The sequence below is a fragment of the Hylobates moloch genome, unplaced genomic scaffold (genome assembly GCF_009828535.3).
Source record: "Hylobates moloch isolate HMO894 unplaced genomic scaffold, HMol_V3 SCAFFOLD_11, whole genome shotgun sequence".
NCBI lineage: Eukaryota > Metazoa > Chordata > Mammalia > Primates > Hylobatidae > Hylobates > Hylobates moloch.
Window position 1 is genome coordinate 87943189 of NW_026652286.1, and position 12115 is coordinate 87955303.

At 42.6% G+C, this 12115-nt stretch overlaps 1 protein-coding gene across 6 annotated transcripts in view; it reads right to left on the minus strand.

The window, feature by feature from the left end:
- Positions 1-521: 521 nt before the first annotated feature.
- The window catches only part of CADM1 (cell adhesion molecule 1), a 333054-nt gene continuing 321460 nt past the window's right edge, over positions 522-12115 (minus strand). For all 6 annotated transcript variants that reach the window (XM_032167472.2, XM_032167471.2, XM_032167470.2 and 3 more), the window contains 2 exons: positions 4896-5027; positions 522-2859 (listed from right to left, as the gene is read on the minus strand). In XM_032167472.2, coding sequence (XP_032023363.1) covers positions 2741-2859; positions 4896-5027 — 251 coding nt within the window. In that variant the 3' untranslated portion in view covers positions 522-2740. The remainder of the gene's footprint in view (positions 2860-4895; positions 5028-12115) is intronic.

Genomic DNA, 12115 nt, shown 5'->3' on the forward strand with positions numbered 1-12115 from the left:
GGATATGGAGTTTCTTACACTGTAACATTGTCCATGTACACCTTAAAAACAGAACTGGCCTAAAGGGAAAAATAAGACGTCGGTGTGACTAAAGAACAAGCTTATTTGGCATCAATTATACATCCTTCATTATTTTATATTCCTTTAAAAAACACAAAAAACAAGTTTGTTCTTTCTTCACTCTAAAAAAAGTGATCAACCTGTACAAAGTAATACTCAACAATACATTTCAAACAGTGCACTGTATACTTAAGAAAAAATACATAAACCAATATACAACTAAAATCCATAATTTCCTGTTTTTGCTTTGTTTTATTATTATTTTTTTCCAATGTGTGGGGCCTACACTTTGCAATCTACCTGAGACGGAAAACACCAATCGAAACACATGAACCTGAGACATGTCAACATTGTAAGCCATAAAGTTACATCAGGAACACTGCACTACTGTACACTTTTCAAAACAGAAAGATGGGAGGTCCCAAAAATGAGATGCCAATTCCATGAGCAATGGTGTGATATTTTTGTTTTTTTTTTGTTTTTGTTTTTCTTTTTCTTTTTTTCTAAAAAGAACAACTGAAAAAAACCTTTCAACAACATGCTAAATGATTCTCACCCTTTGATATGATTATACTATGGTCGGAATGGGTGCTAAGGGCTCGGAATAGAGCTGCAGATTATAAAATTCATTGAAAAAGGGATGTTCATTGTGGCTTTTTGTCTTGGTTAAGTGCCGAGGGATAGGAGAGGGGGAAATAAAATGCTGCCCGATAATGGATTTTCTTTTACATACCAGTCCGTTCCCAAAAGGCCCCCATATTGCAATGGTTCTATCAAAGGTTAAAATAAAGACAAGAAAAATAAACATGTTTTCAAATAACAAAGAGTTGACACTTTTTCCCCCTTAAATAAATCAGCATAAGTTTTCCACATAATGTAACAATAGTAAAAATGCACCTTGCAAAATCCAAAATTACTCACTGAAAATGTAATAGAATATATATTTTTATATATATATATAGATCTATTTTTTTGATGCCATCTTTCCATAGGGACTGTTATCTGGAGTCTGGAGCCTTACCAAACATATGGTAAGAGTTTAGTTTCTGTCCTTCAGGACTACTTCTAGATTTCCTAGGCGTTTCAGTGAAAATCCCCACACTTCTTTCTTTAAAACATGTAAATGGTAATGTGACTCCTCTACCTTTTCCCGAGGCTCCCCATCTAAGATATGTTCAAGGTCACTGATTTTAGTAGCTATGCACTATGGCTGCCATCATGCGAGGATCAGTAATTTTTGGCAGATGGTTCTTAAGGCTGAGGAAAGAGGCCAAGGCTAGTGTATGAAAGGTAAAAAGATAAAAACACTCACATTTGAGTTTTGATTAAGTAACTGAAAATCCGTACATGCTGTTTTTCCACCTCTGCTCTGACCTATTGAGAACTGAGAGCGACAGCAGACCAGTGTGAGAACAATACCGGCCCTTCTTTTGTACCTCCTGCCTTTGTCAAGCTAAATCTGAAGGAATGAAAGTTTCACACAGATTCGAGTTGGAAATCCCAGCATGACAAATATCTGTAATATACAGTACATGCAGGCCACATCCTACTGCCTTCCTAACTAAGCACAAAGGAAAAAAAAAAAAAATCAACCCTGTCCCATTCAGTCATTCGCACAACACACGAACTTGCTTTTTCCTACAAATTAGTCAGAAGTAAGGCCGATTGGGAAAGGTGGATGGAATCATTTGGAACAGAAACAACCAGAGCAGAACTATATTTCCCCCCTCCGTACTTCCCCTCCTGTGGCAACTCAAAATTTGTCCACTTATATAAAAGGAACAGACCTCACCTGTCAGGTCTGTTTAGGGCATGGAAAAAGGAGGAGTCCTTTCTGCCCCAAACCTCTCTGGACAGCGTGGGGTATCTATACTGAGCCGTCTACAGATACAGAATTAAAGACAGTGAAATTCAATCTCATTGTGACACACCTCACTTGCAGATAACCCTGTACAGTAATGTAGTTCCACAGCAAACAGAACATTTTCTGAATCACAGTCTAATTTTCTAGTCTTCACTGCTCTAAGTATTTGAAACATGGGCAGCAGCAAAGAGTTTTCATTGTTTGTTCACCCAAATCTTTACGACAACAGAGAAGAATGCATTATGGATACACTAAATTCTGAACTATGAAATCTAAGCTGTGCTGGTTCTCCTTTTATGAAACTGAATTTGGAACAGAAAGCAGTTACCACAAAAATAAACAAAAGAAAGTAAAAAACAAGAACAGAAAAGGGAAGGAAAAGAGTCTAAGGAATCCCAGCGGGCAAATTCCAAAAAGGGAGATTTTGGAAAAAATCCAAAATTGGGGGGAGAGGGAGGAAATAAATGTGCACAAAGGGGGAAAAAAAGGAATGCAACAAACAAACGAAAAACAAGGCACAGAATTTTCTGCAATCTACTGAAACTAAATCCAAGTATCCAAGTTTGACTTGGTAGGAAGAAATAAAAATTAAACAAACAAACAAACAAACAAACAAAAAAAGAGGTGTCAAACAGCAGAGTGTACTTTCCAAAGAACATTTTTTTTTTTAACACAGCAAATCCCAAGCCTTCCCAGTCTCACATCTTTCCACCCATTCATAAAAAACACACGAATTTCTCACAAGTTCCAATATCACTGTCTCTTTATCATCTAAATAGGGCCAGTTGGACACCTCATTGAAACAAAAAGGCTGATCTAGATGAAGTACTCTTTCTTTTCTTCGGAGTTGTTCTGTCCTCCTTCTGCATTGATTATAGCTGTGTCTGCGTCTGCTGCGTCATCGGCTCCTTTGGCTTCATGAGTGAAGTATGTACCTGAAAGATGAAGGGGTAAAGCACCGTGACTGTCTGATGGCCTCTGTGTAAAGTGGTACAGAGATGGCAACTTGCTTTATGGCCATCATCAGCCGAAGTGGTGTGCAGGCAGCAGAGGGGAAAAAACAATTGGAAGAAGAGAGCAGGGTGGGTGAGACAAATGGGGATCCGGGGGTTCCAAAGGCACCACTCCAACTGAACCGCTGCGATATAATTCAGCAAATGAGACATTAGAGCAGTGATTATGACCAGAGGATGTCAGCAGAAGAAGACGTGAGTGGGAGCTAAAAATGCAGAAAGCTGGAGAGCTGCTGACTAACGTATAAACAGTAAACACCAATGACCAATGACCAGATATGTGCACGTACATGGTTAAAGACCAAAGCAAGGAAGAGCAATTAGCCAATAAATGAATTAGGGCCCCGATGACGCTTCTGTTGTCATCTCAGCTCATTTATTTGAACCACCGTCCCCTGTCTATATGAATCATTACTGCTTACCCATACGTGAGAATGTGCTTGAACTTGCACAAGTATGTTTGATTTTCCTGTCTTCCATTTCAGAGTGAGGTTCCAGATTGAGAAAGAATTTGACATTATAATGGCAGGGATCAAGGTTTGGGATCTGTCTTAATGAGCAAGTAGGTCTCTCTCATCATATAACTCTAGCCCGGACCCGGATTCATGGATTTGCTAATTGGCACAGCCACTTTATAATGACAATAGACAGACGTTACACAGTTGCAGACACTCTTACCACCAAATCCCAACAGTTTACATGGAGAATGACAAAGACTGCACCACAGTATGCTATATAGGTAGAACTTAAACTGCCTACCATAATCAAATAATCTTCCTCCCGTTACATACTGTATTCCTGAAGAGTCTTCTATTTAAAAAGGTTGACACATTTGCTATATTTTCAGGTTTTCAAAGTGACAAATCTGAGAAAGCAAGTGGTCAAACGCTTCTCGGTATCCTTTTTTCTTGCTGTAGAGTGACACACATGTTCCCCTCCCCTGGTCCTGCACAGCTGCTGCTCAGACGCTGCCCTGCTCTCTGGCCTTACCTCCTGTCTCATCAAGCTTACCACCAAGAGGCTGGGAGTTCCTGGCCAAACAGACTGCCTCCTGAGTGTGGGCAGAGGGCGAAGTATGGACAGCTCTGATCGTCCTAAACTGTTTTATGCTTGAGACAGGCACTCTGTATCCTAAAGGTGCCTAAGTACCTTAGACCTCCACTGCTGTGCCAAGGGACCTTCCCCCAAACCCAAGTTCAACAGTCAAGCAGTATGCAAGCACCTAGAAAACTATGCAAGCTCATTGCACAGTGCTTGAGAAAAATAACTAAGAGAGATGGGGCAGACAAAGAAAAGGAAGAATAAATTACCAAGAGGGGAGAAGAGGATCAGAGCAGCATGGGGCAGAGAGGAGGGGCATTAGAAAAGATGATTGCCCATCCAGACTGCACAGTTGATAAGTGTGATGATTAATGGCAATTTAAATCAATTGCACTGATAATTTTAAAAATACATATTTATGCAGCTTTTAAGGCAAAAAATTTTCTTTAACCTGGGCACATCAAACCAAGGCAGTCTTCTAGCCATTGTAACCAGCTTACACAGAGTCTGGGGACAAGGGATAGGGGGAAATCCTCTGCCTCCCAGAAAACAGTAGGTTGTGGATGTGCTTTTTCCATGTTTATCCTTTGGGGCTTCACGCCACATCTTGCACACCAGCCTCTACTTTTATCATTTTTCCTCTATCCCCAATTATGGATGGCAGAATAACAACTCTACAAAGCTTTATATTTAGAGAAAATCCGAATCAAGGAGTGCTACTCATCAACTCCCAGAGTTCTAATCAGCGGCTGCTAAGATTTGTTTTTTTTTTTTCTCTTCTCTCTCTTCCAGTTTCAGGAATCAGATAGGCCGTGCGGCCACATACATCAAATTGCCTATCAAGGACAACCTTGTAAAGCCTCCAAAGGCAGAAGCCGTGGGGACACGCTGCTTCTGCCTGCTGAAGCTTTGCTTACCTTTATGTCTGGCAAAATAGCGCCCCAGAATGATGAGCAAGCACAGCATGGCGAACACCACCACCGCCACGACGCCACCGATCACGGCATGATCCACTGCCCTGATTGAGCCTTCTTCACCTGCTCGGGAATCTGTTGAAATCAGAAGAGGAATAGGGATGTAGAACTTATTACAAGGCATCAGAAGCCCCGGCGACACTGTCTCCAGGGTCAGAGGGTCACCTTCTTTTTTAATGGAGGAGTCAGAACAATCGAGATGGATCAAGTTACACTGAGGCAACAGGCTGACCTGTCCAGTGCTGAATTGATCTGTTCTCCCCACAAGGCAATTTCATGATAAGCAGCATAGGAGGGTTAATGCATGTGGAACAAGCTTAGGGAGGCAGGGAAGGAAGAAATAGTCTATCTGGCCCTGACCTAGTCTTAGCGTTCACTCTATCTGTATCCAGTTGCAGAGCCTAATTAAGGGGGCTGACCTGACTATTTGAGGGTGCTCTGAATGACACCTTTAGGCAACAGGAGGATACAGCATCTTTCTATAGACACCCAATGACTTTTATTCCCTGGTAGATTAGGGATATGCATAGGAAAAGTAAGGTGCTCAAAAGCCACAGCTGCCTAGAGATAAAACAAGGATTATAAGACTAAAGACAAATGACAGGCTTGCTACATTTAGGATGTATGAGGGAGTAAGCCTCAATTTAAAACCTAAAAACCTATTTCAAAAGAGACAGCAAGGAATAATTGTCCACTGCCACCGATGGTTTTTATTTTATTTATTTAACACCTTGCAATGCAATTAATTTTTCTTTATAAGCATCACTCCCTCAGGATGTCTTCTTCTGACTGAGGAACGACATGTTTGGCTGGCGAACAACTCCAAAATGAACCCAGAATGAGCTATGGCGATGCAGAATGGATGTATGGCAGTGTAAACAATTTTAATTTAGGAATGTGGCTACATCACCCCTTGCTGAAATCCTAATGGCATCCGAGATTTATAATGTAGTAAAAAACAATTATTCTCCCGTTGATTAATACATTAACATTTTGGAGTGGAAGCTAAACCATTGTCTTTTTTTATTGAGTCAAGTACGACACCTCCATTAAAATGATTTACTAGCTGTACCTTACAATTTAAGCACAGCAGCAACAGAAACGGTAAAAATCTTTTAACTTTACATGATTTGTGAAGTCATATGTGAAGGATTTACCATTTGAATCTTTCAGTACAAGAAGCACATGGCCTATAAATCTGTCCCCCTTGCAGTTGCTGGATGCCTAAGAGAAATGCGTTTCACCAGGAAGACTGAGAGTGCAAATTCAAGTCAATTTTTAAGAAAGATTTATCTCTGTCTCTCTCCAAAGAACAGAGCAAATCTCTGAAGCCTCCACCTCTAATAATATTTGAAGTTTATCGATCAAGTGTACAGATCCGTGACAGCTAAAGGTAATGGTGCTCTTTTGAGCCGAAACCTGATACAACGCTTTCAGCAGGAGGGCATGATTTACACTTTCTATCGATATTTCCAATTCTGCTCTGAGATTAAGTACTGAAGGATGTGGGGAAATAAGTCGTGACTGAGGGTTCCATGAAAAGTGCTTTAATTAAAAGAGTTTAAATTTTAAAATGGAGTATTTAAAGTGTTTCATTAAGTTATCTTTGAAAGGACTACAGAAAAACCAAAACCAAAACCCACACAGAAATGCCAAATCAGAGGCAGCAGCAGGTCGCTCAGGACAACAGGATGATGGGAGTTTAATTGGAGAAGGGAGCTGGGTTGGAGGCAGAGTGCACTGCAGCCAATTAGCCCGCTCCGAGCTGAGCGAGCCCCTCCAGCAACGCGTCTAATAAGCTCAACTTGAAACGTAGTGGAGAGGAATCTCCCTCCTCAGCCAAAAGTGTTGCCAACTGCAGATGCTACAGCCCCCATTGTCTTGAAAGTCATTTCAACAAGGCAGAACTCGGTCAAGGGAATTTTTTTTTTCTTTTTAGAGACGACAAAGCTCGTTGAAGGGGAGCATTCCCCGTGGGGTGCTGCTGGACACGGGGTGTCTGCTGGAGGAGAGTGCTTGACACACTGGAGATGTTCAGTCCAACTGCACAGATGCAAAATTGCTCATGGGGGACAAAAGTAACAGAAAAGCCAGCAAGTTTGAAAAGCCAGCAAGTTGTGTTTTCCTTAGGGAGCTGTCAAAATAGGGAATCTTGTGGGAATGAGAATTAACTCATCTCCAATGGCCATGAGCTTCAGACCTATTAAAATTTATGTGTCTTTCGATGAACTCCGTATGTCTTAAAATTGGGGGAGGAAAACAAGTGAGACTAGACATTGAGGACAGGGGAAAGTTAGGCACAAGAGGCAAGAGGTGAAGAGAGGTTCTAGGAAGACTGAGAACAGAGAGAAGCTTCGAGAAGCTGTCCAGGACAGTTCTAACCCATTTAGGGGAAGGCACTCTCTTGTCCACTCTTAATAAAAGACCGCCTCCTCTCCATGCCTAGACACAGGAATATTCTGGAAGCCTGAGGGAGGAGAGGGGAGGGGAGAGAGAGAGAGAGGCTCTGTGACAAAGAAAAACAAACAAAAACCTCCCCCAAACAAAAAGGTCTCACAAGGTATGTATCTGTGAGATTAATTTCTTGAGCCAAAACTCCTCACTTGACCTTTGCCCTCCATGAACTTTGAGCTAAATATGCTCAGTGTTGCTATTTTTCCCTGCACTTTGCCCAAATTAAACTAGAACCTTAGATGTTCTAGTTATCTTCCCCACCCTCAAGGACATACATATTTTACAGATACTTATTTATAAGGGTAATCTCTCCAGCTATCTTCTGATACCCACTTTGATCAGAAAGTTTACTACCACCAGTTAATCACCAAGACATTTCTCCTGCCTTCAATTACTGCAGAGGGACACAGAAGGTAACTGATGTTTAATTTACAGGGAACACTGCCGGTTAGGAGCACCTCAGCGCCTCTTCCCACCCCCACTCCCACCTCCTGGGTTTACGTGGGAGGTGTTAATAGAGTTGTGCCTGTTCACTGAGTGCCTCTGTCTTGGCCTTCCCTATGAAAAGCAGAGCTGTTTCTGGAGTCATCTCAGTCCGTTCTTTTATTTCCACATGTGGGGAGGGTGGGGGAGTGTTCATAATGCCATGCATTGGCTCAAGGCAGCAGGGCTGGGGTGAGCTGCCTGCACCTGCGGGCTGTGCCTCACTCATGACATGAAGCAGCCGTGCAAGATGCTGCCCGGGGGGCACTGGGCTACTGGAGTTGCACGAAAACCAGAAACGGAAGGAAATACCGAGCACTAAGAGAAGCATGGCTGCGACAAAGTCTGTCAGCTGCTTGACCTTTCCTTCCATTCCCAAGGCAAAGACTCTGACCGATTCCATGAGAAATGACTTCTAAGTGGGAAAGCTATGGGTTTCCCCATGAGCCACAGATCCTGGTCCTGTAGGGTGCAGACCCCTTCATTCGGGTCCCATGAAGTGCTGGCTTTCCTGGGGACATCCTCTTCAGATTCCCGGCTCATTTTCTGAATCGGGCGGGCAACGAAACCAGAGGCAGATTCTACAGCTGCCCTTCGCTTGTCAGTTGAAAAATAAATGTGGGAGTGGAAAGCACTTTTAAACATGCCTGATGCTCAGGCATATGGACATCACTTCGGTTTAGAAAGTCATGTTTTCTTGTTCCCTAAGAGGCTACAAGTGTTCCTCTTACTAGTAACAGGTGTAAGAGTGTTTCTTTTCTGGGACTAAGCCCTGCCCCATCATCCTGACAAGTAAAGCCACGTTTTTGCTTGGTGAATGGTTCCAGCATAAAGGTTATTCCAGCCTCAATGAACCAAGCATGATTGCATAACACAGTTCAACTGGAGTTAAGAATCTCATCCAAATCATTTCATATGTGACCTCAGGTGAATTAGGCCTAGTCCTTGAATGATTCTCACTTGCAGATGAACCCTGTAAAGGTTATTGTGTATCACTGTGTCACCCTTCACTCCTCCACAGAGGTAGAAAGCTCGGTGTCCTTTTGGCAAAAAGACTGACCTTGGACTCTGCGTAGTCGAGGGCTTCAGGGTGGGCAGGCAGCAGTTGCAGGGAGGTGTTCCTGACAGCTCACAGTTGTGGTACAACCCTCCCTGCCTGTCGTGTCCCATCCCGCAGCCACTTCCATGGCTCTAAGTGTGACAGATAAATCATGAGCTGTTTAGTATTCGTGAGTTAGCTTTTCTTTTGGCAAAAAGCTGAAACAACTTGGCTCCAGGTGAGAGTTTACAAGCTGCTTGCAGAATGTTAAGTTGGCCACTACTGCTTGAGTCACAGCTTCAACAACCCTGGGCTCGCTTTAGCGTCTTAGAAATTGCGGGACAGAAAAATCTCAAAGAAACTCCCAAGAGTGATGCCCCCGAACTGCTCAGATTTCTTCACCTTGGGCCAGTTGACCTGGCCTGATCCATTCCTCATGGGCAATATGAAGGGGGAAGTTCTAAAGGCAGTAGTTCCCTAGGGCCTGACAAGAAAGGTGACTGCTAGTGGAACTTCAGTCTCCTTTCCCCCTCCTTCTGGGAGACTTTTCTTTCTCTACTTGTTTTCACTCCTCAAACTCCTTGCCAGAGTCGTCTTAAATGCAGCACTCTGGCAGCCATGCTGCCTGTATTAAACAGGGCTCTGCAAGAGATCCTGGCTTCTATGGCTACTTTACCACCTGGCATGAGATGTGTAGCATAAACCGCCATGCAAATGCCATAATCATGGATCTGTGATAAGCCTAGAAGGCTCTGCTGCCAAAGCAGGGATCCATGGATAACTGGAGAGTGGCTAGTACATCCTAGACAAGCTCCTGGCAAATAGGGACTTTGGCAGAAGGACTCACTGAGCAGAACCTTCACTGCAACTGCTGCCTGCCCACCCTGAAGCCCTCGGCGACACAGAGTTCAAGGTCAGTCTTTTTGCCAAAAGGACACCAAGCTTTCTACCTCTGAGAAGGAGTGAAGGGTGACACAATGATACACAATAAACTATGCAGCATGAGGCATGACAGCCACACTGCACTGGGTCACCCTCACATCTCAAACATCCCTGGCTCAGGCTGTAAGGCACATTTAGCAACGTGGTGCTTAAACGCACACTTTAACTCTTTTCATAGGTCATAAACTACCTTAGCTCTCATCTTTAATGTTTAAGCCATGGGGAGGTTCTAATGATATTAGTCCTCCTACTTCTATTTAGGGACAGTTCAGACGCTCAGCGTTCTGGGCTTCCCCCATCCGTGGATGACTGGAGGAAAATAATTGTTGCTGACTTTTTGCAACAGTTCTGTCACGTGGCTCAGTTTTAGTTCCTTTCCTGGGCGGAGATCTTGCTGGACAAGTCAGTTTAATTAAAAACTCTCAGAATGGGTGTTTGTAATGGAAATGCTGCCTCCAGCTTCCTAGGGTTGTAGGGATTAGTCTATTTCAGAGAAAGCTTAGTGACTATGATGTCATTTGTTACTTCTTGCTAGGAAGAAAGAAAAAGCCTGGTAGTGGATTTCCCAAATCTGAAGCAAAACCATAATCTGACCTAAAAAAAAAAAGAATGACACTTAAGAAAACCTGGCACCATCTGAAAAATGTAGCTACCCATTCTCATCATCTGTTGTAGCTCCCGTCCATGGCAACAAAAATAAGTGTGCATTTTAAAAAGCACAACTTTATTACTGGAGGGGAACAAACTGAATGGCATGCGCTGACAAAATGCCACATTATTTGCTAATCCTAATATGTTATTCTTCTTTAAGATTTGCTTTTCTCAGCACCAATTCAATTATAGATGCTACAAATCCTTCTGACATTTAATTCCCTCTTGTCAGAGAGTAGTAAATGTATACAGTACATGCACAGCTTTCCCATTAAGATGTTAATATATATTGGAGCACACTAGCCTTTATGCAGCATAACCTTTCTTTTCTGTCTTCTTAGAAAGTGGACGAGAAGGAATAAACATAAAGCAAGAAAATCATGAAGACTCCCATATAGCATCCCAGGCATCTAATACTACACGTCAGCTGCATTCAATTCTAGCAATGTAACTGCATCTATACTAACGTTTCAAAGGAGCTATGTCAAGCTACTTAAAGGAAAACTGCAGTGATCATCCTCATTGTGCCACCCAGAGCTCAGTATGTGTTCATTTAAATTAGAAGTAGTGTACACAGATTTTGGCTGTACCTTGTCACTACTCAATGATCAGGACCCAGGGCTCTCTTAGACTATCACTGGCTACATTGCTTTCCAGAAACAGGCCTGAACAGGGGACGAGCTAGGAGCTCATCTCCTACATGGTCCATTGGAAAGGGCACTGGACTTGCTGTAATTTCTGGGACAGAACTTGAGCTTCGTTACGTTTCTCTGTGACTTCAGGCAGGTCAGTAAGGCACTCTGAGCCACTGAGTACAATTACATACTTCACAGGGTCACTTTGAGAGGCCACTGTTTTCCTGAAAATGAAAGTGCCTATTTGGCTCAGGGCTTGGCATATCATAGGGACTCAGTGTTTGCCAAATTCAAATCTCCTGTATTAGAGCCTAAGGAGGGCTTTTCCAGTTCTTATCACCGACCCAAGGCAAATAATTACCAGTTCGTTAGGGGTAAGGGTGATACTGCATACTCAGCATTGCCCACACATGGTAAGATGCCTAATGAGCACTTACTGAGTTGAAGTCACCAAGTTCTTTTCATTTATACAGAACTGACAAACTGTGTAACTAATAGCTTAGCTGTCCTTTATGAAGGTCAAGGCTGTGGGCCTGGCAGCTGAAGGCTGTTTGATTCAAGTTTCGATTCAGGTGTACCACTTGAGTATCAGGATATTAAATACTATTTTAGCTAAATATGAAAACAAGTGTTTTGGGTTTTTTCTTGTTGATTTTTTTTCCCCTCTCAAATTCCTTGATTTAGTTAATTTAACCATGAGTGAAAATGACTTGATCTAACAGGATGCAAGATTTCTCTCAAGGCATTTAACACCGCCAGAGACATCAAAAGTCATGCTTGAGTCCACTCTGTTCATCTCATGATAGCACAGATTTAGAAATGTGATCGTCTTTTCCACTTTAAGCAACAAGAAGGCACTGAGGATGACACCAGAGTTTCCCTTAAAGGAATATACGCCTGATAAACAGGACAGTTGTCAAGTATTTCCAAACAAACATTTCCCACTAGAATCTCTCTCT